The 21,938-nt window shown below is 37.8% G+C and overlaps 1 protein-coding gene across 1 annotated transcript in view; it reads right to left on the bottom strand.

Annotated features, from left to right (window-relative positions):
• adcy8 (adenylate cyclase 8 (brain)) overlaps positions 1-21,938 on the bottom strand; it is a gene marked incomplete at its 5' end in the record, with an annotated part of 50,337 nt that overhangs the window by 16,735 nt on the left and 11,664 nt on the right. Inside the window, 8 exons of the mRNA XM_081374220.1 lie at positions 454-655; positions 857-957; positions 2,930-3,127; positions 11,264-11,534; positions 11,782-11,940; positions 13,501-13,628; positions 20,284-20,395; positions 21,098-21,228. Coding sequence (XP_081230346.1) covers positions 454-655; positions 857-957; positions 2,930-3,127; positions 11,264-11,534; positions 11,782-11,940; positions 13,501-13,628; positions 20,284-20,395; positions 21,098-21,228 — 1,302 coding nt within the window. The remainder of the gene's footprint in view (positions 1-453; positions 656-856; positions 958-2,929; positions 3,128-11,263; positions 11,535-11,781; positions 11,941-13,500; positions 13,629-20,283; positions 20,396-21,097; positions 21,229-21,938) is intronic.

Raw genomic sequence — 21,938 nt, 5'->3', positions numbered from 1 at the left:
AATCAACTGTTTTAAATGCTTGTTTAAAATGTTTATTCTGACATTTGCTAAAGACGCATTAAACAGTCATTAAATTATTAGTGTTTTTAAAGATCAACTTTAAGTAAGAGTTAGATGACGGCAAAAGTAGGCCAAATATAAAAATCTGGGGGAAGTTTTTCAATTTTAATTTTCTAATTTCGGCTGATAACCAATATGGTATTGCTATATTGTGCAAGGCTAATTTTGGTGGTTTTAGGCTGGTGAATTTTGTACAAATTTGTGTAAAGACTGTCACAAGAAACAAAGAAAATAAATTCATTTACACCCCACAGTACTTCTATAATTCTTGAGATCAAATTGGTTCAGCTGAGAAATCGCTTAGTGGGGCTCTAGAACTTTATATATCCATGATGAAGTGTGCAAGAGTATAATGATCACATTAAAATTAAGATAAATAAAATGTTTGCTCACTATGTTGATCATGGCAGCCAGGAAGTTGATGAGGATGGAAAGGAAGATGACGACGTTCCGTGCAGCGTACGTTTCGTTCACCCAGCAACACGCTTTTCGCAAAACCAGTGGCAAACACTTGTAGTCCTCCGCCGTTGTAACAACAACAAGGCAAGAGTGCAGAAAGATGAGGACAGAGAACTGTATCACCATTGTGACCATCCTACAAACATGAGAGATCACATATTATATGATACATTTGTGGATGTAATCAAATATTCAAGAGTGAAAAACCCTCATCGAACACTACTGGAAATATTAACCCATGCATGACTTATATATATAAACCCAAATAGATCATGTGTCATCCTCAATGTCTGTGGTGGCTATGGCCAGTATATGTATGTACATGTGTAGGTTTTACCTTGCAGAGGGAAGTAAGCTCTGTATTCCAGTGATGAAGACGAGAACAATGAAGGCACACACTAGATTAGACTTAAACACCTCGTCTCTCATCTGGGAATACTGTAGAGGAAATACACATACACACACAGAGAGAGAAAAGTAAGGACATAAATTTCTCTTCACATGACGACCACACTGACCACACCATGAAAGCAATGCTAACCACATAGGAGAGAGCAGGGTAGGCGCTCACACACACACATACACACAACTCCTGTGCTTTCTGGGTTAGTGAGAGGACGTGTGATGTCAGAGCTGGAGGCGGTGCAAACCAAAAAACTCAAGCACAGAGTGGCACAGAGTCAAAGGCCAAGCAAGGGGCGAAGGTCAACTCAAACGAGCAGAAATGAGGTGAGGGAAATATAAACTGAATAAAAAGCGTTTTTTAACTAAGATGACAACATGCATGGTGGTGGATCATGAGTAATCTGAAATCCCGGGTGTGGGCAAATCCCAGTTGCTCAGGATGAATTAACGTTCGTCAGGGTTCATCAGTGATGGTGATTAAACAAATCAATTTGGAGACCAATCCAATCGGCTGGATTCAAAGGGTCATTATTCCTAAGTGTTGATTTGAATTCAGACTCTTTTTCTTTGTCAGAACCCTCTGATCGGATCAGGAAACACATTATTTCAGGCATTTTCCACTCAGTTGGAAAAATCCATCTAAAACTGGTGACAAATGGTTTTATATGGATCAAATTCAGTTGGACTACACTGTAAAAAATGATTTTCTTCCTCAGTATTTTTGTCTTGTTTTACAGTACAAATATCGAAATATCCTTAAATCAAGGTATAATTAATTACCTAAAGGGATAGTTCACCCAAAAATTCTGTCATAATTTACTCACCTTCATGTTATTCCAAACCTGTATGAGTTTCTTTTTTTCTGTTGAAGAAAGTTGGTAATCAAACAGGTGACAGTTGCCATATTATTATTTTTTTCCCTACTATGGAAGACTACCGTCAACTGTTCGATTGCCGACATTCTTTAAAATATTTTCTTTTGTGTTCAACAGAAAAAAGAAACTCATATAGGTTTGGAACAACCTGAGGGTGAGTAAGTGATGACAGAATTAAAATTTTTGGGTGAACTATCCCTTGGGTGAAGCAAAATGACATAACTAAGATAACAAAAAAAGGGCTGTTTTCTAATGTATACAAATTAAGTGACTCTATACTTAAAACAAGATGTCTGCCAATGGGGTAAGAAAAATAAAATTTAAATTAAGTTTATTTTTCTTACTTTGTGACTTAATTTTGATACATTTTGCTTCTCAAGTAAACGTATTTTGTATTTTCAAGTCAGCATGAAACGGAGGTTGCAATAGTCTTTTTTCCCCTATTGTGACGTATCCGAGTGAAATGAGAAAAAAAATGTAGGACAGGACTTGATTTTGTCCAGTGGGACTTGATTCGCTCGTTGGATGGTTGTGGTTTGCTACTGCTCTGATGTCATGTGAGTGACAGGTTACTGTCCCGCCCTCGCGCCAGTAAACACATCATCAGAGAAGAGATGTAGAGGCAGGGGTAGTTATTTTGATTAACGATTACGAGGGCAGATACATTATTTTATTAATAATTTGATTTATAATGTGCATGGATAAATTATTTATAATAAACACTGCAATTTTCCATAAAAAGAATTGTCCATTTAGATTTTTGACTTTAAACAACTTTTTACTTTAAGAATAAACTTTAAGTTTAGATATTTGTAAAGGAAAGCAAGACCTTTTTTGAGGTGTACCATCTGGTTGACCATCTTTGACTGTCAAGAACCAAGCTCCAAAGTACAGCAGGACAACCTTAACTTGGTTTTTCGGATGGGATATAGTAATTGAGAACATTTTAAACCGCTGTGAGTGTTCTAGAAAGTATTGACTGGCATTGATGGCACTTAACGTCCTTTAGTTTACTCATGACACTCTCTCGCCTCCTCCTCTTGCACCTCCACAACAAAAATAAACCAAAAAAGAGGAAGTGAGAGAGCAGAGAAGGAGGACAGGATGGCTGGAAGATGGGAGCAGGCTACCTTGTGCTCCAGCAGTGCTTCTCTAAAGGTGAGAGAGAAGGGGGAGATATGTTCTTGGCGGAGCTTGTCCCCGCTGCGCAGGGCGATGGCGCTCTGCATGCGAGCGTTAATTTCCTGTGAGCCGGCGCGCACATGCAGGGCTTGAGCCAGGTGGTTGGGGAGCAGGTTAATGGAGTGACGTGTGAGCGCAGCCAGAGTCTACAGAGGAAAAGCACATGCAGCGCCCATGAGTCTAAGAGAGGGTGTGTGTTTGTGCATGTGTGTGTGTGTGTTGAGTGTATCTGTTCATCCAAGAGCTCTGCACAACATGAATGTATGAAAACCAAATAAACATTAGAAAATGACTGCACGAACATATGCACATTTACTTAGCTAAATGAGGACATAAGTAAATATATACTAGCCCAAACTCTACCCCTAAAAGAAAACTTTTGCATTATTTAATACATTTATGAACTTTTTCCTGAATACTGTACAACATACCCATTGTCCTAAATGGTGGTTTTGCCAGATATAGTTCGCTTCTCATGACAATTTTGTCCCAAACTGACAGCTATGCACACACACACACACACACACACACACACACACATAACACTAGCACATAACATGATTATTTTTTTTGGAAAGCGAATGCTCTGGACTGTAAGTAATAGGCTTTTCTAACTGCCTACAGCTAAGCCCATCTTTTAGAGTGGATCTAAAAAAAAAATCAACACATCATTGCAATGTCTAATATTACCGTTGCCTTAATGCCGGAAAGCCATCAGACCTTTTATATCAGATATTTTAAGATTCAGAATATGAGGCTGTTTCAGCTAGTTCTCCTAAAACCAGAAGGATTGCTGTTTTTACATGGTTTTTATCTGGTCCAACCTGGTCTAGATAGTTGATTCATGGTGGTAGACCACCTTGGTTCAGAAATAAAACCTTTATCATTTCTCAAAAACACCACATTTGGCTGACCGTTGAAATATATTTTTTTTCCGATAGCAGCTGTTACACGTGAATTGTATCATGCATGTTAAGGTATATATCACGCAATGGAACAAAATGTCAACAGGTTTTGTACTATATTCTGTATCAACAGCACAATGAATTTTTTTTTTTTTTTATTATAGTCAATTTTGAAAACTGTGTCACATAGATGTTTCGACTGTAGACAGCTTGATTGACTTGGTTAAAGGTGCCTTTAAATTTTTACTGCATTTAAATTATGTAACATTTGGAGGTTTACTTTCCAGCAAAAATGACATTATGATGACATAAACTTTCTCATTCCATGATAAAGCATTTTGGTCATCCAGCCCACGCAGTAGTATAAAAAGGATAATACAGACTGACACAAGATTTCAACAACAAATTCCTGAGGTTCTTATGAGGAAAGGGGTTAAACAAAGATATTAAACACACCATACAAACATCATGACATAAATGAAAAATGGCATGAAGGGGACCTGGCTAAGTTCAGGCCATTCAACTAAACCTGATGACTGTACAAGAAAAGGGAGGCAGCCGCTGCAAAATGTTACCTCACACTGGCAACTCCATGGATCTCATCCAAACCCTACATTGCAAAAAAAATATTTTCTTATTCAGTATTTTTGCCTTATTTTCCAGTACAAATATCTAAACATTATTAAATTAAGATACATTTACATAAGATGCTAAATGACCTAAGATATTAATTAAGTCTTCTTTTACCAAAAAATGATAAAAAATAAAGTGGGTTTTTGCTGAAAACAAGACAAAAATCTCCCAATGGGGTAGGAAAACTTGTTTTCTCTTTGAATTATTTTTAACGTAAGACATTTTTTCTTGTTTTAAGCGTAAACTTTCTCAGAAAACAAGACTTAATATTTTTAGTATTTTGCTTCTCAAGTATTTGTATTGGAAAATAAAAACCCCTTCAGGGTTGCAACAATACCAAGTAAGAAAATAATTCTTGGTAGTGTAGAGATTTTTACTGTTTACATGAGACAACTTGAGTGGCTGGGAATGCTCTAAACAGGCAGCCGGGCCCATACAAACAAACTCACAGCCACACAAACACAGCTCAAGACGTAAAGCAGGACTTGACTAATGCAAGTGTCTAGCTAATTCAGCCGTCTGTTACCTTTGTGTGAAAGTGACAGGCTTCTAAACAGAAGAGGGCAAAATGTTAGAAAAACAGAGTAAACTATTAGCATGTGGCTAAGCTAATGACTCGATACTTTAATAAGCACAAAAAACACCGCCAAATATTGTGAAATTATATTAGATATATATATATTTTTTTCTTTTACTGTAGAACCAAATAAAATGTGTATTTTTTTCATCTACATGTCTCTTGAATGGTGCCTCTTATTAATTCATAAAACCCAAATAAAAAAGATGCTCAAACCAAATTGTGTCAAGATGGCTGCTCAGAAGGATCATGCTGTCAAAGGCGATTACATGGAAGAATGAGAGAAGACCTCCATGTGTGTGGTTCACTAAACATTTCTTTGCAGCAAACCAAGTAACTGCCATATATATATATCACGGATATGTGAACTGAAAGTAAAAAGAAAGCTTTTTTCCTTCCATCACAGTGTAGGCATGTGTTGTATTATATTAGAGCGTATTTATCAGCGGAAATGTCAGCACGGGGTAGAGGTCAAATGGAAGGCTGACTAGCAGAGGATTTTGCATAAACAGGATCTGACACAGACATTTGATTTTGTTTTGACCGTTGAAAGTATCTTTAAAGAGGGCTATCATCTGTGCCGTGAGCTGGAGCTGTAGTCACTGTGAGCCGTGAGTCATCTAGAGAAACACTAGAATTACAAAACTCACTCTGCATACACAGGAATATTCGCAATTGTCTCATTTTGTGGTCTAGAAGAAAGTCAGTCATATCATGGGTTTTGAATGGCACATGGGGTGAGTAATTGATGACAGACCTTTTATCCCTTTAAGCCACACTACAAAATGTATGAATATTATTGCATTAAATGACAAAAAACAATTAAAAATCGGAAATTAATGCCATTTGTTTTAAAGCAAGACAGCATACTAAAACATGTTTTTCGAGCAAAACATTTCACAAAAGTATGCTTGTAAGGTTTCAAATCATAAAACTATAGATATAAAACATTCTGTTTCTAACCACCAGAAAGTGTTCAAATATAGTATGTTCATAGTTAATATGCTGAACACGTGTGGTTAATCTGCAACAACATACAATTTACAGCCACTAAAAATAATAATAATACAAAATGTAATATCGCAAAGGTTCATACATTTTTAAGTCTGGCTTAAGTGTCCAAATACAGTATTTATTGGGGCACTGTATGGACTTCTCATTCATCAGATGTTAGTTCTGTTAGATGTAATGTTTGCTCATGTGTGTAATCAGAATTTTATTAAATCTGTTAATCTACTGTTAGCACTGGGATTTTCATAGAATAAAATTAGTTTTTAAAAGCTGACTGTGTGTGTGTGTGTGTGTGTGTGTGTGTGTGTGTGTGTGTGTCATGTGTCTTTTGTGTTATGTGTAAAACAATATTTTATGGCCTTGAAGACCCTTGAGGGACTTTTGACTATTCTCTTATGGAGTTATTCTATACTCTCTAGCAGTTATAGAGAAGAGTATTGCCTTGGACATTACACTCAACATGACCTTCACAGTATTGTACAGCGATTGCAAAAGACCAATATACAAATAAAAGCGATATAAACTACCTTTCAAAAGTTTGGGATCAGTAATTTTTTTCTGACTGAGGTGTTTACATCAAGGTTTTTCATTCTGGTTGAGCTATTAATGAGATTATGAACTGAATAAAACTGACAAAATCTGGATGGAGTAGAAGAGAAAGAAGAACTTCTGGGTGGATATATCAGAGAACCAATTTGAGATGATCTCTATAATCCCTATAAAAGGTAGAGAAATTTGAGAGCTCTGAAGCTTTTCATATCTAGTAAATCCTTATGGGGTGGAGCTTAAATAGTTTTTTTTTAGTGTAAAAAATGGGTCAAGAATACTAAAAGAGGTGCATTTCCTTTCTTCCTCTGTGAAGAGGCTCATAAACAAAGGGCTGGTTTGACCTGCAGTCACATTTTCACAAATATACAGCTTTACATCTGGACAGCACAAAAACTGACTTCCTGATCTCTTGTTCAAAATTTAGATCTATGTTTTGAACTGGACTTATTTATTGATTTTTTTTTTTGGAATTGTAGACACAGTTTTTTTTTTTTTTTTGGCTAATCAATAGTAAATGGTTTCTCTAAGACGAGGTCCCCATTAAACTCTAGAAGAAATACTCTCAGGTTGCAGTGTTTATTTGCGTGTGTGTATGTTTTTGATTCTCAATATAGTTTTGGATTGCACATAAAAACACAAGGAGTGAGACACTAAATCCATTAACAGAACCCTTCGGCAGAACACACACACACCCAAACAGCCACTAAAACACACATTCACTCACTCACATACACACTGTGGCTGCAATGCGTCACTGAGGACAAAGCCTAAACAGAGAGACAGAGAAGAGAGAGGGAGAGGATGTGAGATAAAGGAGAAGAAAAGAACAGCAGATGAAAGAGAAGAGGAGAAAGAGAGAGGGAAGGATAAACGGAGCGTGAAGGAGAAAAGGAATCCTGCTACTGCCTTACAGACATTCCTGTTGTCATGGATACCAGCCCTAAAATCTTACATATACACATGAACATGTCAGCATACTTCTGTTTGAACAGATCTTGAATCAGACATACACACACACACGTCTAATCAACGTGAAAGCTTGTGCTCTCAGCTGATCTGTAATTGGCTGGTCGCCCTGCCAGTCATACAGTGAGAGCTCTTTGATGTGTTAAGATGACTGCATGACAAAGGCAACAAAAGCACCGCATTAATCAAAGACAACATTCCCTTATGTTAACCATGTCACCATAGCAACAGCCTGGCAACTCGGCCCACACCAAGAGAGAGTTCTGCATCATAATCAGCTGCACATGCCACAAAAACCTTCTAGAACATTGTTATGAGCCATTAAGCACTGAGAACCCTCCAGAATACACAGAGCCCAGCCCACCTTAGAGCCTTGAAAACTCACTAGAACACTAGAACACTAGAACACCCGACCTACAGTCTTGAGAACTCATTGGAACACTGTTTCCACTTTGAGCCCTGAGAATTCACTAGAACACTGTCCCTTTACCATATAAATACTTCAGAACACTGTCTCCAACTTTAGAACACTTTCCCTGTCTTACAACATCGAGAACCTACTAGAACACTGTTCCCAACTTCAAAACACTTTACCCATCTTACAACCTTGCGAACCCACAAGAACACTGTTCCAATCTTCAACTTTGAGAATCCTTCAGAACACTGTACCCACTTTTTTAGAAAAATGACCCTGTCTTACAACCTTAAGAACCAACTAGAACACTGTTCCCAATTTCAAAACACTTTCCCCATCTTACAACCTTGAGAACCCACTAGAACACGGTTTCAACCTTCAACCTTGGGAACCCTTCAGAACACTGTCCCCACCTTAAGAACACTGTCCCTGTCTTACAACCTTGAGAACCAACTAGAACACTGTTTCCATTTTCAAAACACGTTCCCCATCTTAGAACCCTGAGAACCTACTAGAACACTGTTCCCAACTCCAAAACACTTTCCCCATCTTACAACCTTGAGAACCCACTAGAACACGGTTTCAACCTTCAACCTTGGGAACCCTTCAGAACACTGTCCCCACCTTTAGAACACTGTCCCTGTCTTACAACCTTGAGAACCAACTAGAACACTGTTTCCATTTTCAAAACACGTTCCCCATCTTAGAACCCTGAGAACCTACTAGAACACTGTTCCCAACTCCAAAACACTTTCCCCATCTTACAACCTTGAAAACCCACTAGAACACCATCCCCACCCTTTAGAACACGTTTCCTGTCTTACAGCTTTGAAAACCTACTAGAACACTGTTCCCACCTTCAAAACACTTTCCCCATCTTAGAACCCTGAGAACCTAGTAGAACACTGTTCCCTCCTTCAAAACACTTTCCCCATCTTAGAACCCTGAGAACCTACTAGAACACTGTTCCCACCTTTAAAACACTTTCCCCATCTTAGAACCCTGAGAACCTAGTAGAACACTGTTCCCTCCTTCAAAACACTTTCCCCATCTTAGAACCCTGAGAACCTACTAGAACACTGTTCCCACCTTCAAAACACTTTCCCCATCTTAGAACCCTGAGAACCTAGTAGAACACTGTTCCCACCTTCAAAACACTTTCCCCATCTTAGAACCCTGAGAACCTAGAAGAACACAGTTCCCACCTACAAAACACGTTCCCCATCTTAGAACCCTGAGGGTTCCCACCTTCAAAACACTTTCCCCATCTTAGAACCCTGAGAACCTAGTAGAACACTGTTCCCACCTTCAAAACACGTTCCCCATCTTAGAACCCTGAGAACCTACTAGAACACTGTGCCCTCCTTCAAAACACTTCTCCCATCTTAAAATCTTTTAAACCTAATAGAAAACCGTTCTCAACTCCAAAACACTTTCCCCATCTTACAACTTTGAGAACCATTCAGAACACTGTCCCCACCTTTGCAACACTGTCACTGTCTTACAACCTTGATAACCTACTAGAACACTGTTCCCACCTTTAAAACACCTTTCCTGTCTTGCAACCTTGAGAACCCACTAGAACACTGTTTCAGCCTTCAACCTTGAGAACCCTTCAGAACACTGTCCCCACCTTTAGAACACTCTCCCTGTATTGCAACCTTGAGAACCTACTAGAACACTATTCCTACTTTCAAAACACTTTCCCCGTCCTACAACCTTGAGAACCCACTAGAACTGTTTCAATCTTCAACCTTGAGACCCCTTTAGAACACCGTCCACACCTTTAGAACACTGTCCCTGTCTTACAACCTTTAGAACCTACTAGAACACTGTTCTCACCTTCAAAACACTTTCCCCATCTTATAACCTTGAGAACCCACTAGAACACTGTTTTAACCTTCAACCTTGATAACCCCTTTGAAACACTGTCCTTACCCTAGAGCCCTGAGAACACTCAAAAAAATGTCCCTTCCATGCATCTTTGTGAATCAGCTAGACGACAAGTTTGAAAAGCAGCTGGAATTATCTCTCTCTCACAGCCTTGAGAACCCTCCAGATCTCTGTCCCTGCCCTAAAGTCTTGAGAATCCACAAGAACAAGACACCTGTCCTATACTCTTGAGAACACTCAAAAACATTATCCCTAGTCTACAACTTTGAGAACCTAATAGAAAACTGACACTACCTACAGCTTTGAGTAGACTCTAGAAAATTTCTCCAACATTAAAACTTTTGAAAACTCCTAGAACAATGTGGTCCTACAGCCCTTAAAACATTCAACAAACAATGGTCTACAGCCCTGAAAAAACATACAGAACAGGGTCTAACTAGGGTCTGAGCACTCTATGGCACACCCCAACAGTTTAAAGCCAAACAGTTCTGAGAGTCTTCTAGCGCTCTAGAATAGTATACCTTTCTTACAGCCTTGGAAACCTTCTAGTCTTGTAGCTTGAGAAACTTCTAGAACATTATCCAACACTATACATTATACAGACAGCACTAAGAACCTTTAAAATGATTTGCTTCATGAGCCATTCTACAACAGAGATCTTGTACTTTGTAAGCTTGTAAGTTTATCGCATATTACATTTAAATAGAGGCAGAAAAAATGTTCTAAAGGGTTCACAAGTGACATTTTCTACTTGTCTACTGTTTGTAGAACATCTAAAACCTTAAATCAGAATCTTCATGTAAAGAAGAACAGTTAGGGGCCTTTCACGCAGAACACAATTTTGCAGGGACACAAGACATGTTTTAACTTAAGTGCAGCATTTTTAGTATGCTGTTCCTAAACTAAAAAATATATTTTTAGTTACTGCTAGAGATACAAGTGCAATGGTCAAATATGTCCGTCTCGTTAGTTTACGTAGAAAACCTATGGAAAAGCAGCACAATGGAATGAAAAAAAACATTATTTGTGTATGGCCCCTTACATATGCCCTTACAGATCAGATTACTATATAAACTACAAAGCATCTACACACAACCATCCAAAACAAACCAAAAAATATATATACATGCAAGAGGAACAAGAAAGAAAAAGGAGAGATGTGGAAATAAATCAGGAACTGACACTGAACTCAAAGACAGGTGCAGTGAACAGATACAGAGACTGTATTTAAGCACCATTTGCCAGCTGCGTTTGAGGTTCAGAATCGCATATGCGTATTCTAAACTATGCCAGTTAATGTGTGGTTGTTTGCTTGTGTGTGTATTGCACTCACATTCTGTTTGCCCACTATGTTATGGAAGGGAAGTTCAGGGCTCCATGTTCCCTCCGTGAAGGAAGTGTTGGAGGTTCTGTGATCTGATTGGTTGGTGGAATCTCTCATGATGTCCTCAGGCAGTGTGAGCAAGCTCTCCTCTGGCTGCTTGATCAGGAATGTCTCGATGTTATGCCTGCGCAGGAAGTCATTACGGTCCTTACCGTGACCCTCCTCCACCTCGTAATCACCGTTCAGGCAGTCTAGAGCCGCTTTAGAGATGTGAATCCTCCTGAAGGGGTCGAAATTAACTACAGATTCATCTCACACATCCAAAGCACGACACCTTTTTTAAAATGAGAATAAACAGAAACTCAATTAATTTCCTCCCACACATTACACAAGAGGGGGAGATGTAAATAAAATCTCTTTTTTCCATCATGGTCGAACGTGTTTGAGGGCAAATTGATAATCCTACTGTACTTCCCTTACATTTAATCACCAAAGAGAGGTTCTGTGTGCACATGTGCGTATCTTACCCAGGTATTCCCCCTGACTCCAGTTTGTTGGCTATGTCGACATCCCAAGACCAGACGTCAAACTGCCATTTCCGCAAACCGAGAACTCCACACAAAACCGAACCAGAGTGGATGCCAATGCGCATGTCTATGTCATGTTTCGTACGTGAGCGCACATACCTAAACATCCAAATAGAAAAGGTTAGGATGGATAGGTTCTGTTATATAGGCAGTTCTGTAATGGTGACACTAAACAACTGTTGAGCGAGAGAACTCGCTGGGACAAGAACACTGGGTTTTAGAGGGTTTATAGTATATTTTAAAATACACATCATACTATTACTCCTGAACGGGGTAACAGGCAGAAGTAAGTGGCTGTTTATAAAAAGCGGAATCGAGGTCACACTGTCACTGCTGTGTGTGTGTTGAGTGGTAGTGTGAGTGCTGTGATATCTGACTGTTAGTGCAGCACACAAATACACACCTGCTGAACAAGGGCCTCTCATCTGCTATCTAGCCTCTATTAAGGGTGAAAAGGACTGGCCTAGTGGCCTCTTTCTCTCTGTCATTCACTCACTCACTTTTCCTTGCTACGGACATACCACAGACTTCCAGTGCTTTGAAATAAACCTAATTACGGTATACGTAATACAGACTAAACCAAATGCAACCTGTGAGTATATATTAACAGTTCCTTTGCCTAAATTGGCAAAGAAACAGAAAATAAGATCCCTTTTCAAAGAAATACTTTAAAAATGAAAATTCTGTCATTATTTACTTGCTCCCTTGTCATCACCAATCTCTATAACTTTCCTCAGTGGAACACAAAAAGGAGAATTAAAATAAAATGAAGTAAATAGTTGGTTGTTATGAATAGTAGGGGACTGGAGTTGTCAAGCTTCAAAAATTACAGATCCATAAACGTATCTTTAAAAGGTCAACTCATACTAACAATGTGCATTTGACAGCTTCTGAAGCAATATAAAAGCTTTGTGTATGACAAACAGAAACAGAAGTTAAAGTCATTATTCACTGACAATCTTCTGCTCCAGTGGGCTGTTTACCACTGTGATTATACAGTCAGTGATTGGAATCATTCAGACAAGCTTTGTGAACTGGATCAATTGATTCATTGACAAGATCAGACTCAAAGTGGGCATCATTACTTTTCTTGTTAATAAGGACAGCTTCAATATGGTGGATGTCAAGTTGGATGAAAATCAGTGAATATTGACTTAAATTTCTATAATTTCACCACAAAAAGTTGGCTGTGAAATATACTGTAAATATGTGAAATATAGTGCATGAGTCGTATAAATTACTTTTAGAAAGTGTGTGTGTGTGTGTGTGTGTGTGTGTGTGTGTGTGTGTGTGTGTGTGTGTGTGTGTGTGTGTCATTTTGGAACATTTGGAATAAGCCATTCCTTACTCACTTATATTATATTAAAAGAACGGCATGGAAATCCTTCAAAAATGTTTTGTGTTCCATGTAAAGAAAAACATTTTTTTTAGAACAACAAGATGGTTAGTAAATGATGTCAAAATTTAGTTTTGTGTGAATTGTCTTCCTAGTACTGGGCTAGATATATTCTTGCCTATATTCTTCTTTTATGTCAATACTTGTCTCATTTGTGTCTATTTAGGCAATAACCTGAGCAATAAAACCTTGCAATCCTGCAATGTTGAATCATTAATTTTGTGTTGGCTGGCAGTTTAAAACATGAAATGTTTTACAGTTACCTGATGGTTTTGATCATGCTGAGGCCCATCTCAACACAGCAATGAGCATGATCCGGTCGAGGCTCGGGAAGGCCAGAAACACAATAATAACAATCCCCCAGTATCTTGATCCTCAGACAATGATGCTCCTGAGGGGAAAAGAAAAAGACATTTTCACATTTAATGATGTCAAACTGTTGACGGAATTTTTTTTAATGTAATATGACTGAATCAATCAGACTACATTAGGTTATCCCAATAAAAGTAATTTTTAAGGGTCAGGTCAGGTAGAAATAGCTGCTTAAGGTAACAATGCCACAGTTTCCCTTACATTGTGTGCATATGAGAGGGATGTATGAGGGTTCAAGCAATTATAACTGCAATCACCCTGTAATTTCCACTGCAGTCTCTATCTGTTTTAGTTATCTCTCACCCTAACAGGTTTTTTTGTAGAACTCAGAGAGGGTGGTAATTATAACCGCCCATTCATTCATTCGGTCTCTCTGAGATCCATTACTCATGTCTACTGCTGTATTAACATTTTTTTCACTGCTCAGTAAACGGCTGTATGGAAACAAAGAGCCGTTACGCCCTTAACTGTCATTTGTCAATCGCTAAAAACAACACCTACAGCTTGATTAGCTCTGGACTGACTCATGATAACAGGTTTGAAGCACTAGTGCTAATCTGCAGGCTAAGCGAATGCCTTTTATATAATCAGTACCGAACTGTGGGCCAATTTAATGGATATTAAAGGGCCCCTATTATGGATTTTTGAAAATGACCTTTTGTGTAGTGTGTAACATAGCTCTAAGTGAATGAAAACATCCTGCAAAGTTTTAAATCTGAAAGTGCACCGTATATAAAGTTATTGTCTTCCAAAAGTAAGAGTCGACTTTGAGTCAATTAAATGAATCGTTTTTCAAACGAGTCATAAGCCGTTCGTTGTGACGTCAAGACGAAACATTAGTATATTGCCCGCCCACTTATTGCGTGCGCAGACACCAGGGAAAACTTAAATCTAAAACCAACAGCTGATTCCTGTGGATACTGGATAGCATCATGTCGAGAAGACGGCGCTGTGCTCTATACTGTTAAGGTAAAGCCAGTTTTTTTTTTTTTCACTGCCCAAGGACAAGTGTGAAGAATCAGTGGTTAAAATTCACATCTCTACCACGATATCACAGCAGTATAATCTTAAACTTTTTTTGTGTTCCCTTTATTTTACTGACAACTGCTTCTCAAATCTCGGAGTTCAATGCAGGATTCGCAAACCGCTTGCTCCTGAAAGATGGTGTTCAAAATACTTAGTTTTGAGGTTTATATTGTGTAGGTCTCCTGCTAACTGGCTAACTCATGTTATCACTGTCTTACTAAAATACTTCTGCTAATCAGTTGTGGACCACTATTACCTATAACTGTGTCTATTAATGCAGATTGTCTGCCATTCTCACTACTTTGAGGAAATATTTTTTTTTTACCAACGTTTATGTTACATTAGATCATTCACTCTAGAGCTCGGCTAATGTATACATGCACTGTTATTGATACAGTTTCCCACGTATTCACCGCAATATATTAGAAAAAAACTCGGTAAATAAATTAGTACAAGTAAAATAATCGGTTTGTTGATGGACATATGCACTTGTTAATGCTGATGGTGAGGATTTACAGTTGCAACATCTCATAATGTATCACTGAGAAACACTGAGAAACACTGAGTCCTGCTCTAGACGTTCTTGCGATGGAGGTTCAGGTTGAATAACTAGTTCTTCCAATGTTTCATCATCGGACTCACGCTCGCATTGATATGGTCAAATCGACATCATTGTTCGTTACTGTGTTTAGTTTACAGTGTAGGAAGCCTCAGGACAGCTGATGTTGTAATGGCAATGGGCCATAACGTTTTTGTTTTCAACGCACTGTACACGGTAGGCCAATCACAACAGACTGAGTCTGGCCAATCAGAGCAGAGTAGCTTGCGGAAAGGAGGGATTTAGAGAGATTGATTCATCTCACGAGTCGTTTGAGAATCACTGAATATGTAATGATGTGCAAATGTATATTATGAGGAAATTAAACCGTTTTTTTTTTCCTTTGATCCATGTTAACATGTTGTAGGAGACTCCACAACAACATTAGGATACTTTAAAATAGCTTATTACATGGCTTGGTTGAATTCCAATGTAGAATGCGGTCTGTTATTTCTTGATAACAGACCGCTGTGAAGTATAACACACCATTGTCATGAAAAACATAGCATTGCTATGGACGCGGAACGGACTATTTTCTTTAGCGGAAGCAATACAATCGTTTTTAAATCAATAAACTCCTTTTTAAATCAATATTTTCTGTTTATTATTTATTTATTTTGTAGGTAGCCATGTAATAAGCGGGATAATGTATAGCGAGGCGGTTGTTATAGCAAATAACAACCCCTTCAGGCTGATTCAAGACCCGTTCAGCCCGTCGGGGTTGTTATTCGCTATAACAACCGCCTCGCTATACCTATACATTATCCCTTACATAATGTAACAATACGCTCCATACTCTAAACATCAACATAACAGCATGATGCCAATAAATAAACCATTAAATTAAACTTCCTGAAGAATTACAGTGGAAAAACTTGCTCTTAGTTGCATTGAGCCTTTCGAAAAAGTCGTGGTACAGTAAAGGTGTACAATAAGATGGTAATACCATGGTATTTTTATATATACTGTACACAACTGTTAAAAATGTTAGGGTCAGTAGCCTAAGATTTTTTTTATGTTTTTAAAATAAGTCTCTTATGTTCACCAAGGTTGAATTTATTTGATCAAAAATACAGTAAAAAAATAAATATTGTGAAATATTACAATTTAAAATAATTGTTCTATTTGCTAAAGAAACATTTCTTATTATTAATGTTAAAAACAGTTTATATTTATATATAATAGTTAAATATTTTTGTGGATATCATGATATATTTTTTTTCAGGATCAAAAGAACAGCATTTATGTGAAATAAAATATTTAAAACATTATAAATGACTTGACTGTCACTTTTGACCAATTTAATACATCCTTGCTGAATGAATTTATTAATTTCTGGAAAAGAAATCTCTCTGACCCCAAACTTTTGAATGGTAGTGTACCATAGTAGTCAATGATTACCGTAGTCATATTAATAGGTTCCTGTGTAAGCAACGTCAAGTCATGGATTTGTTTCCTATGGAATACTGATAACATGATATGGTACTCCAATGTACTTCCATGAATATCATGGTATTACCAGGGTATATGTCAGTGGCGGCTGCTGGTCTTTCAAAGAGGGGAAGCTCATTTTCGGCCTACATCATAAAAAATTGTCCATTTATTTATACGTAAACTCTACGTTCCTTTTCAAGAAAATGCTCTGTGACCTTGTCGTACCAACTAGGCTTCTTTTCCAGTGACTTGACCAGTGTCCTCTCGATGGCCAGCAGAGTTAAATAAAATTGTATAAATGTAATAACATAATAAAGGTATAAACAATAATATAATAAAGTAGAATAATACTACTATTAATAATATATTACTAATAATAATATAAAAAATATAATAAGTAATAATATAAAAAAGGTATAAATGTATAATTGTGTGAAATGTATTATGAAAATTGGCTAGCAATTTTGACAAGCAAATACCAAGAAATAGGTTGCAGCAGTTTGTCTTTCGACTACACTTGAAAAATCCGCGATGGGACTGAGCTCGAATAGCTTCGGCATCAGCGACTTTTTATTGTATGAAATCGCTGTCAATCAAAAGGAGATGCAGTCTTTCAACAGACCCTCCAATCATCACGCAGAAGCCCGGAGTCCAGGCCAGCCCACACCTCATTCATCCCCAGAGACGCTGAGCGTCCGTGGGCGGGACATAATCGCAGCATTTATCCAATGACCGTCTAGTTTTGAAGCACTGAAAAAACTCAAAGCAGCCCCATTGAAGTCAATGGACGCTGTGCTTCAACAGGGAAATGCACTGTGACGCTACGTGAATGTATGAGAAGGAAATCGAGTCAGCCGACCTGCTATTCTGAACGAACTCGTCTTTGAGATGAACGTTTTCTAACGCATTTTTAGTCAATAAAATGTTAACACAATAGTACATATTTGACCATTAATTTTTTTACATTATAGGGGAAGCCGAGCTTCCCTTGCAGTCTTAAAGAAATCCCCACTGGTATATGTCCACAAAAACATTTTATCTAAACTGTACGTCTAAAAAATATGCCAACTTTTGTTAAGGGATTACCAAGTAATTCCATGTTTCTGCATATATTACACGCTTAGATAATTCAGTACTTCAAGTAATGAGACGGGTTAATGCACATTTCCCATCAGGCAGCGTGAGGGCATAGGAGAAAGAGAGAGCCAGGGAGAGACAGACAGAAAGAGAGTGAGACAGATTTGTGGAAGATAAAGCTACTGTAAGACAGGATCTTCAAAGCGTTTTCAGGATGTGGCACGACGCAAGAAATCAAAAACATTATGTCTGAAAATGTTGCGACAGACAGCACAACCGCCTAGTTAACCAGTACAGCACTAACCACGCACATGTGCCATTTCTAAGTAAACATTGCCATCGGGAGAGAAAATGAATACTGCTCATCAAGATAAACACTGCTGCAGAATTTAATACAACACCAGGCCTGCTCGCATGAGTGTGACTGCAAATTCACACAAACGCACAAGGACACAAGGATATTTAAATATGACATACTGATACAACCATCTGCAAGCACACATATGCCACATTTTAATATCTGCATTATGCATCAGCAAGCCACTTTATGGTTGGTTGATCTTCAATGATTATTGTACTGACTCATGAATAAGATTATTGGAGAGTTGCAGCATGAGGATGGAGTTTAATATTCTTCATAATGCACTTATTTCCTCTCCCTGAACAACAGAACAAAAAACACATTTGTTAAAAATACAAAATCAATCTGCACATGTATACGTCTGCAAGTAATGTTGTTCTTTCTTCCAAGGGCAGCTATCAAGATTTGCACTAGCCGCACACACACACACACACACACACACACACACACACACACACACACACACACACACACACGCATGCACACACACTCATATATCAGTGTTATTAATGGTGGGGACAGGGTGACAATGTTTTTATTTATTTGACTTTTGCAACAGCAATTTAGCACATCAGTGCACTGCAGGACATGAAGGGTGAGCCATCACACATTTCAGCCTCCTCTTAACTCTGACTGAACTCAGCTTATCTGGTGCCACTATAAACGCCATGCCAAGATACTCTGCCACTGCCCTTGGCACACAAACATAACACTCTCTTAGTTTCACATACATCCTGCATCTGATATGTTCAAGCAAAGCAGCAGTCTAACTGCAATTTTCGAGGTAAACAGCACTGACTTGTGTAAATAAAGCACTAAATAATCATAATTTACAAAGAAAGGCAGTGCATGACAATGACTTAAAAGGATAATAATCTGTTACTCACCCCCATGTCGTTCATAATAAGTCATAAGTCATAAGACATAAGTCATAATAAGATGCAAGTTTCTGAACAAGGTTTTCAACCAGTGAATTTGACTTTGAGTATTTAATTTAACAATGCTATAAATTAAAATGGCTTTCAGTAGAGGGTCAATGATAATAATTACAATCTTGATTGTCATGAAATCTAAAACACATAAGAAGACACATTTACATCCACATTTACATCCAAATGATAATTATTATACACAGAACCCAAACCTCAAAAAATAGCTATTAAATGTTCAAATCATCTGAATTCAGTCAACAGAACAGAATAGAAAATGCTTTTTGACTTCCATTAAGTCTGACAAATATCCTTTTCAAACAGTGTTGAGTATTTCACTCCGTTTCTATGCTTTAAGCAATTATATATTACAAAAGACTGTGTTGATTAAACTGCTCCTATTATACTTTTAAAGGTTCCTAATTTTGTTTTGGAGATTTCCTTCAACAGGTTTACCAACTTGATCTCATGGGAAAACATAAGTTACTATTTTATGGGGTGGCGATTTCGTATAAATCCGAATGATTTGAATCGTACAAAAACATAGATTTTTAAAGGAAAGTCATTATGAAGAACCACCCATAATCCACCCCTAAACGTACCCGTCACTGGGCTTTAAACAGAGAAGATTCGTACGAATTAGCCACCAATTAAGCATACCGTAAAATAGTTACAAATTGCTATGAGATTGTGTTGGGTTTACATACACCCAAGGTCAAAAAACGGTTTAATTTTCTCATAATATTCATTGCAAATCACCTCTTTTCTCACAGTGTCTGAAATGGCTCGATAAAGGATTTGGTCTCTCTAACCTTTTGGTCTTTTAATAGGGTTACAGTACATTTTCACTATATTTTACATTCAAATTATGATGCACAAAACATGCTCAGCACCTGTTAATATGAGCTCTGAAATGAATGCACTGCAAACATGAGATACGTGTAACACACCTAAACAGAATACCTCCTCAACCTTGATGTACTAATTGACTTCAATGTCAAGGTCAAGTGCTTCCAGAACCACCAGCATGTCATGCCAACACTCGGATATCAAACAAACAATATCAAATACACATAACTAAGAGGATAATTGTGATATCGGGAGATATAAGGCAAGTAACAACATGCCTTAATTCATTGCCAACTGCTATTTCAAGGACTATTACATGTTGCTAACTTGCTATATACCCTGAATGGTGCTGTGATATGGCTTACATCTGTGTGTCGTGTACGTGTGTTAGGTCACTTACGTGCGCCAGTCGGTCAAAGCGTGCAAAGAGTTCGTTGAGCATCCGAACAAGTTCCTGAGCGGAGAGTGTGGTGGAAAGATTGGTGAAGCCCTTCACATCAGCAAAGAGAATACTGCATAAAACACACACGCAAACAGATCAGCTGAAAAATCACAACATCTTTCCTAGACTGAAATAATACAATCAATCAGTAAACAGGCTGATTGCAATATTTTAATGTGAGAAAACAGGCAAAACTTCAGAAATATACAAGAGAATTGTACTAATGAGTTTAAAAATACTGGCTATGCAAGCAACACTGCCATTTAAAAGTTTGGGGTCAGTAAGATTTGCATGTTTTTTTTTAAATAAATTCACACTTTTATTCAGCAAGGATGCATCAAATTGATCAAAAGTGATCAACTTTGATAAAAATAAGAAATGTTTCTTGAGCACCGTATCAAATCAAAATGTGACACTGAAGACAGAAGTAACAGCTGTTAAAAATACAGCTTTTTTATTAAGGGAATATTTAACATTTGAAAACAAGTGAAAATGGTCAAATGGCTTCAGTTTGGCTCGATTTGGCCATTTTTTGGGACCAGTCAGAGCCAATTTGGTGCTCATACTGTGACTGACTGTGCTGCAACAGGCTACTTGTTTGGGTTATAAAAGAGAGTGACTCAGCTATAAATCAAGGATGACTGAGCCATAACGGTGGGTGACTGAGCCGTAATGGTGGGCGACTGAGCCTTAATGGCAGATGACTGATTCAATTCCATTTGATTCTCTTCTATTCTTTTCACAACGACTGTACCAAAATGGAAGAAATTACCTCACGTTCTCATAGCGGTGAATGTAGATACGGTGAAACTGGTGCTGTAGGTTCTCGTCCTCCACGTTGGTCATGTCGTTAATCATCTCCAGCACTACAAAGCGCGGCAGCACCGACAACACCAGACGTTCCTAACAGGTGCAGTGTGGGTAAAGCACTTTATTAAACACGGTCTTAAATCAGTTAGCCACTGAATGCACACTTACACATAAAAAGAGTTTCAACCAGTTTACCAATTTAACTAGCTCACCAGTCTAACCTTTACATTACATTACAAACGATAGGGTAGAATTTCATTATGACTGTTTTGCAGTATTATTTAATCCCAAACATTATTATATGATACAGTTTCCTTTTACTGCAATTACAGCTTCAAGTCATTTGCATCCAGTTCTAGTTTCCTTAATGGTTCACCAGTCAATCAAATATCCCCAAGCGTCCAGCACACAGGGCTAAATATAAATGCATAACAGTTTATTCTCTAACATTATTTCCCAAAAAAACAGAAATAAATGTATTATTTAGTACAACGTGAGTATAAAGAGTCTGAATGCTTTAGCAAAACACTGAAAGGGACATATATCTGCCATATACAGTATATTAAAGCCAAAGTGCGTTATTTCTGCATCACCAAAAGCAATTGGTTGAGCCAATATTACCAATCGTGGGTTGGACAGATGCTTAAACAAACAGAATGAGAGCGTTTACACTTTTCAGGGGAAATTTAACTTGCATCTGCCTTGCCATACTAAGCTGAGGTAGGAGAAAGTATTTTCAAATAGAAAACAATGACACACCTCAGCTTTAATTGTCCTTTGTGTCGCTGCATGGATAAAGAGCT

This window comes from Scardinius erythrophthalmus (genome assembly GCF_964197995.2).
Source record: "Scardinius erythrophthalmus genome assembly, chromosome: 9".
NCBI lineage: Eukaryota > Metazoa > Chordata > Actinopteri > Cypriniformes > Leuciscidae > Scardinius > Scardinius erythrophthalmus.
The sequence above is the reverse complement of the archived record's forward strand: the minus strand, read 5'-3'. Positions and strand labels throughout refer to the sequence as shown.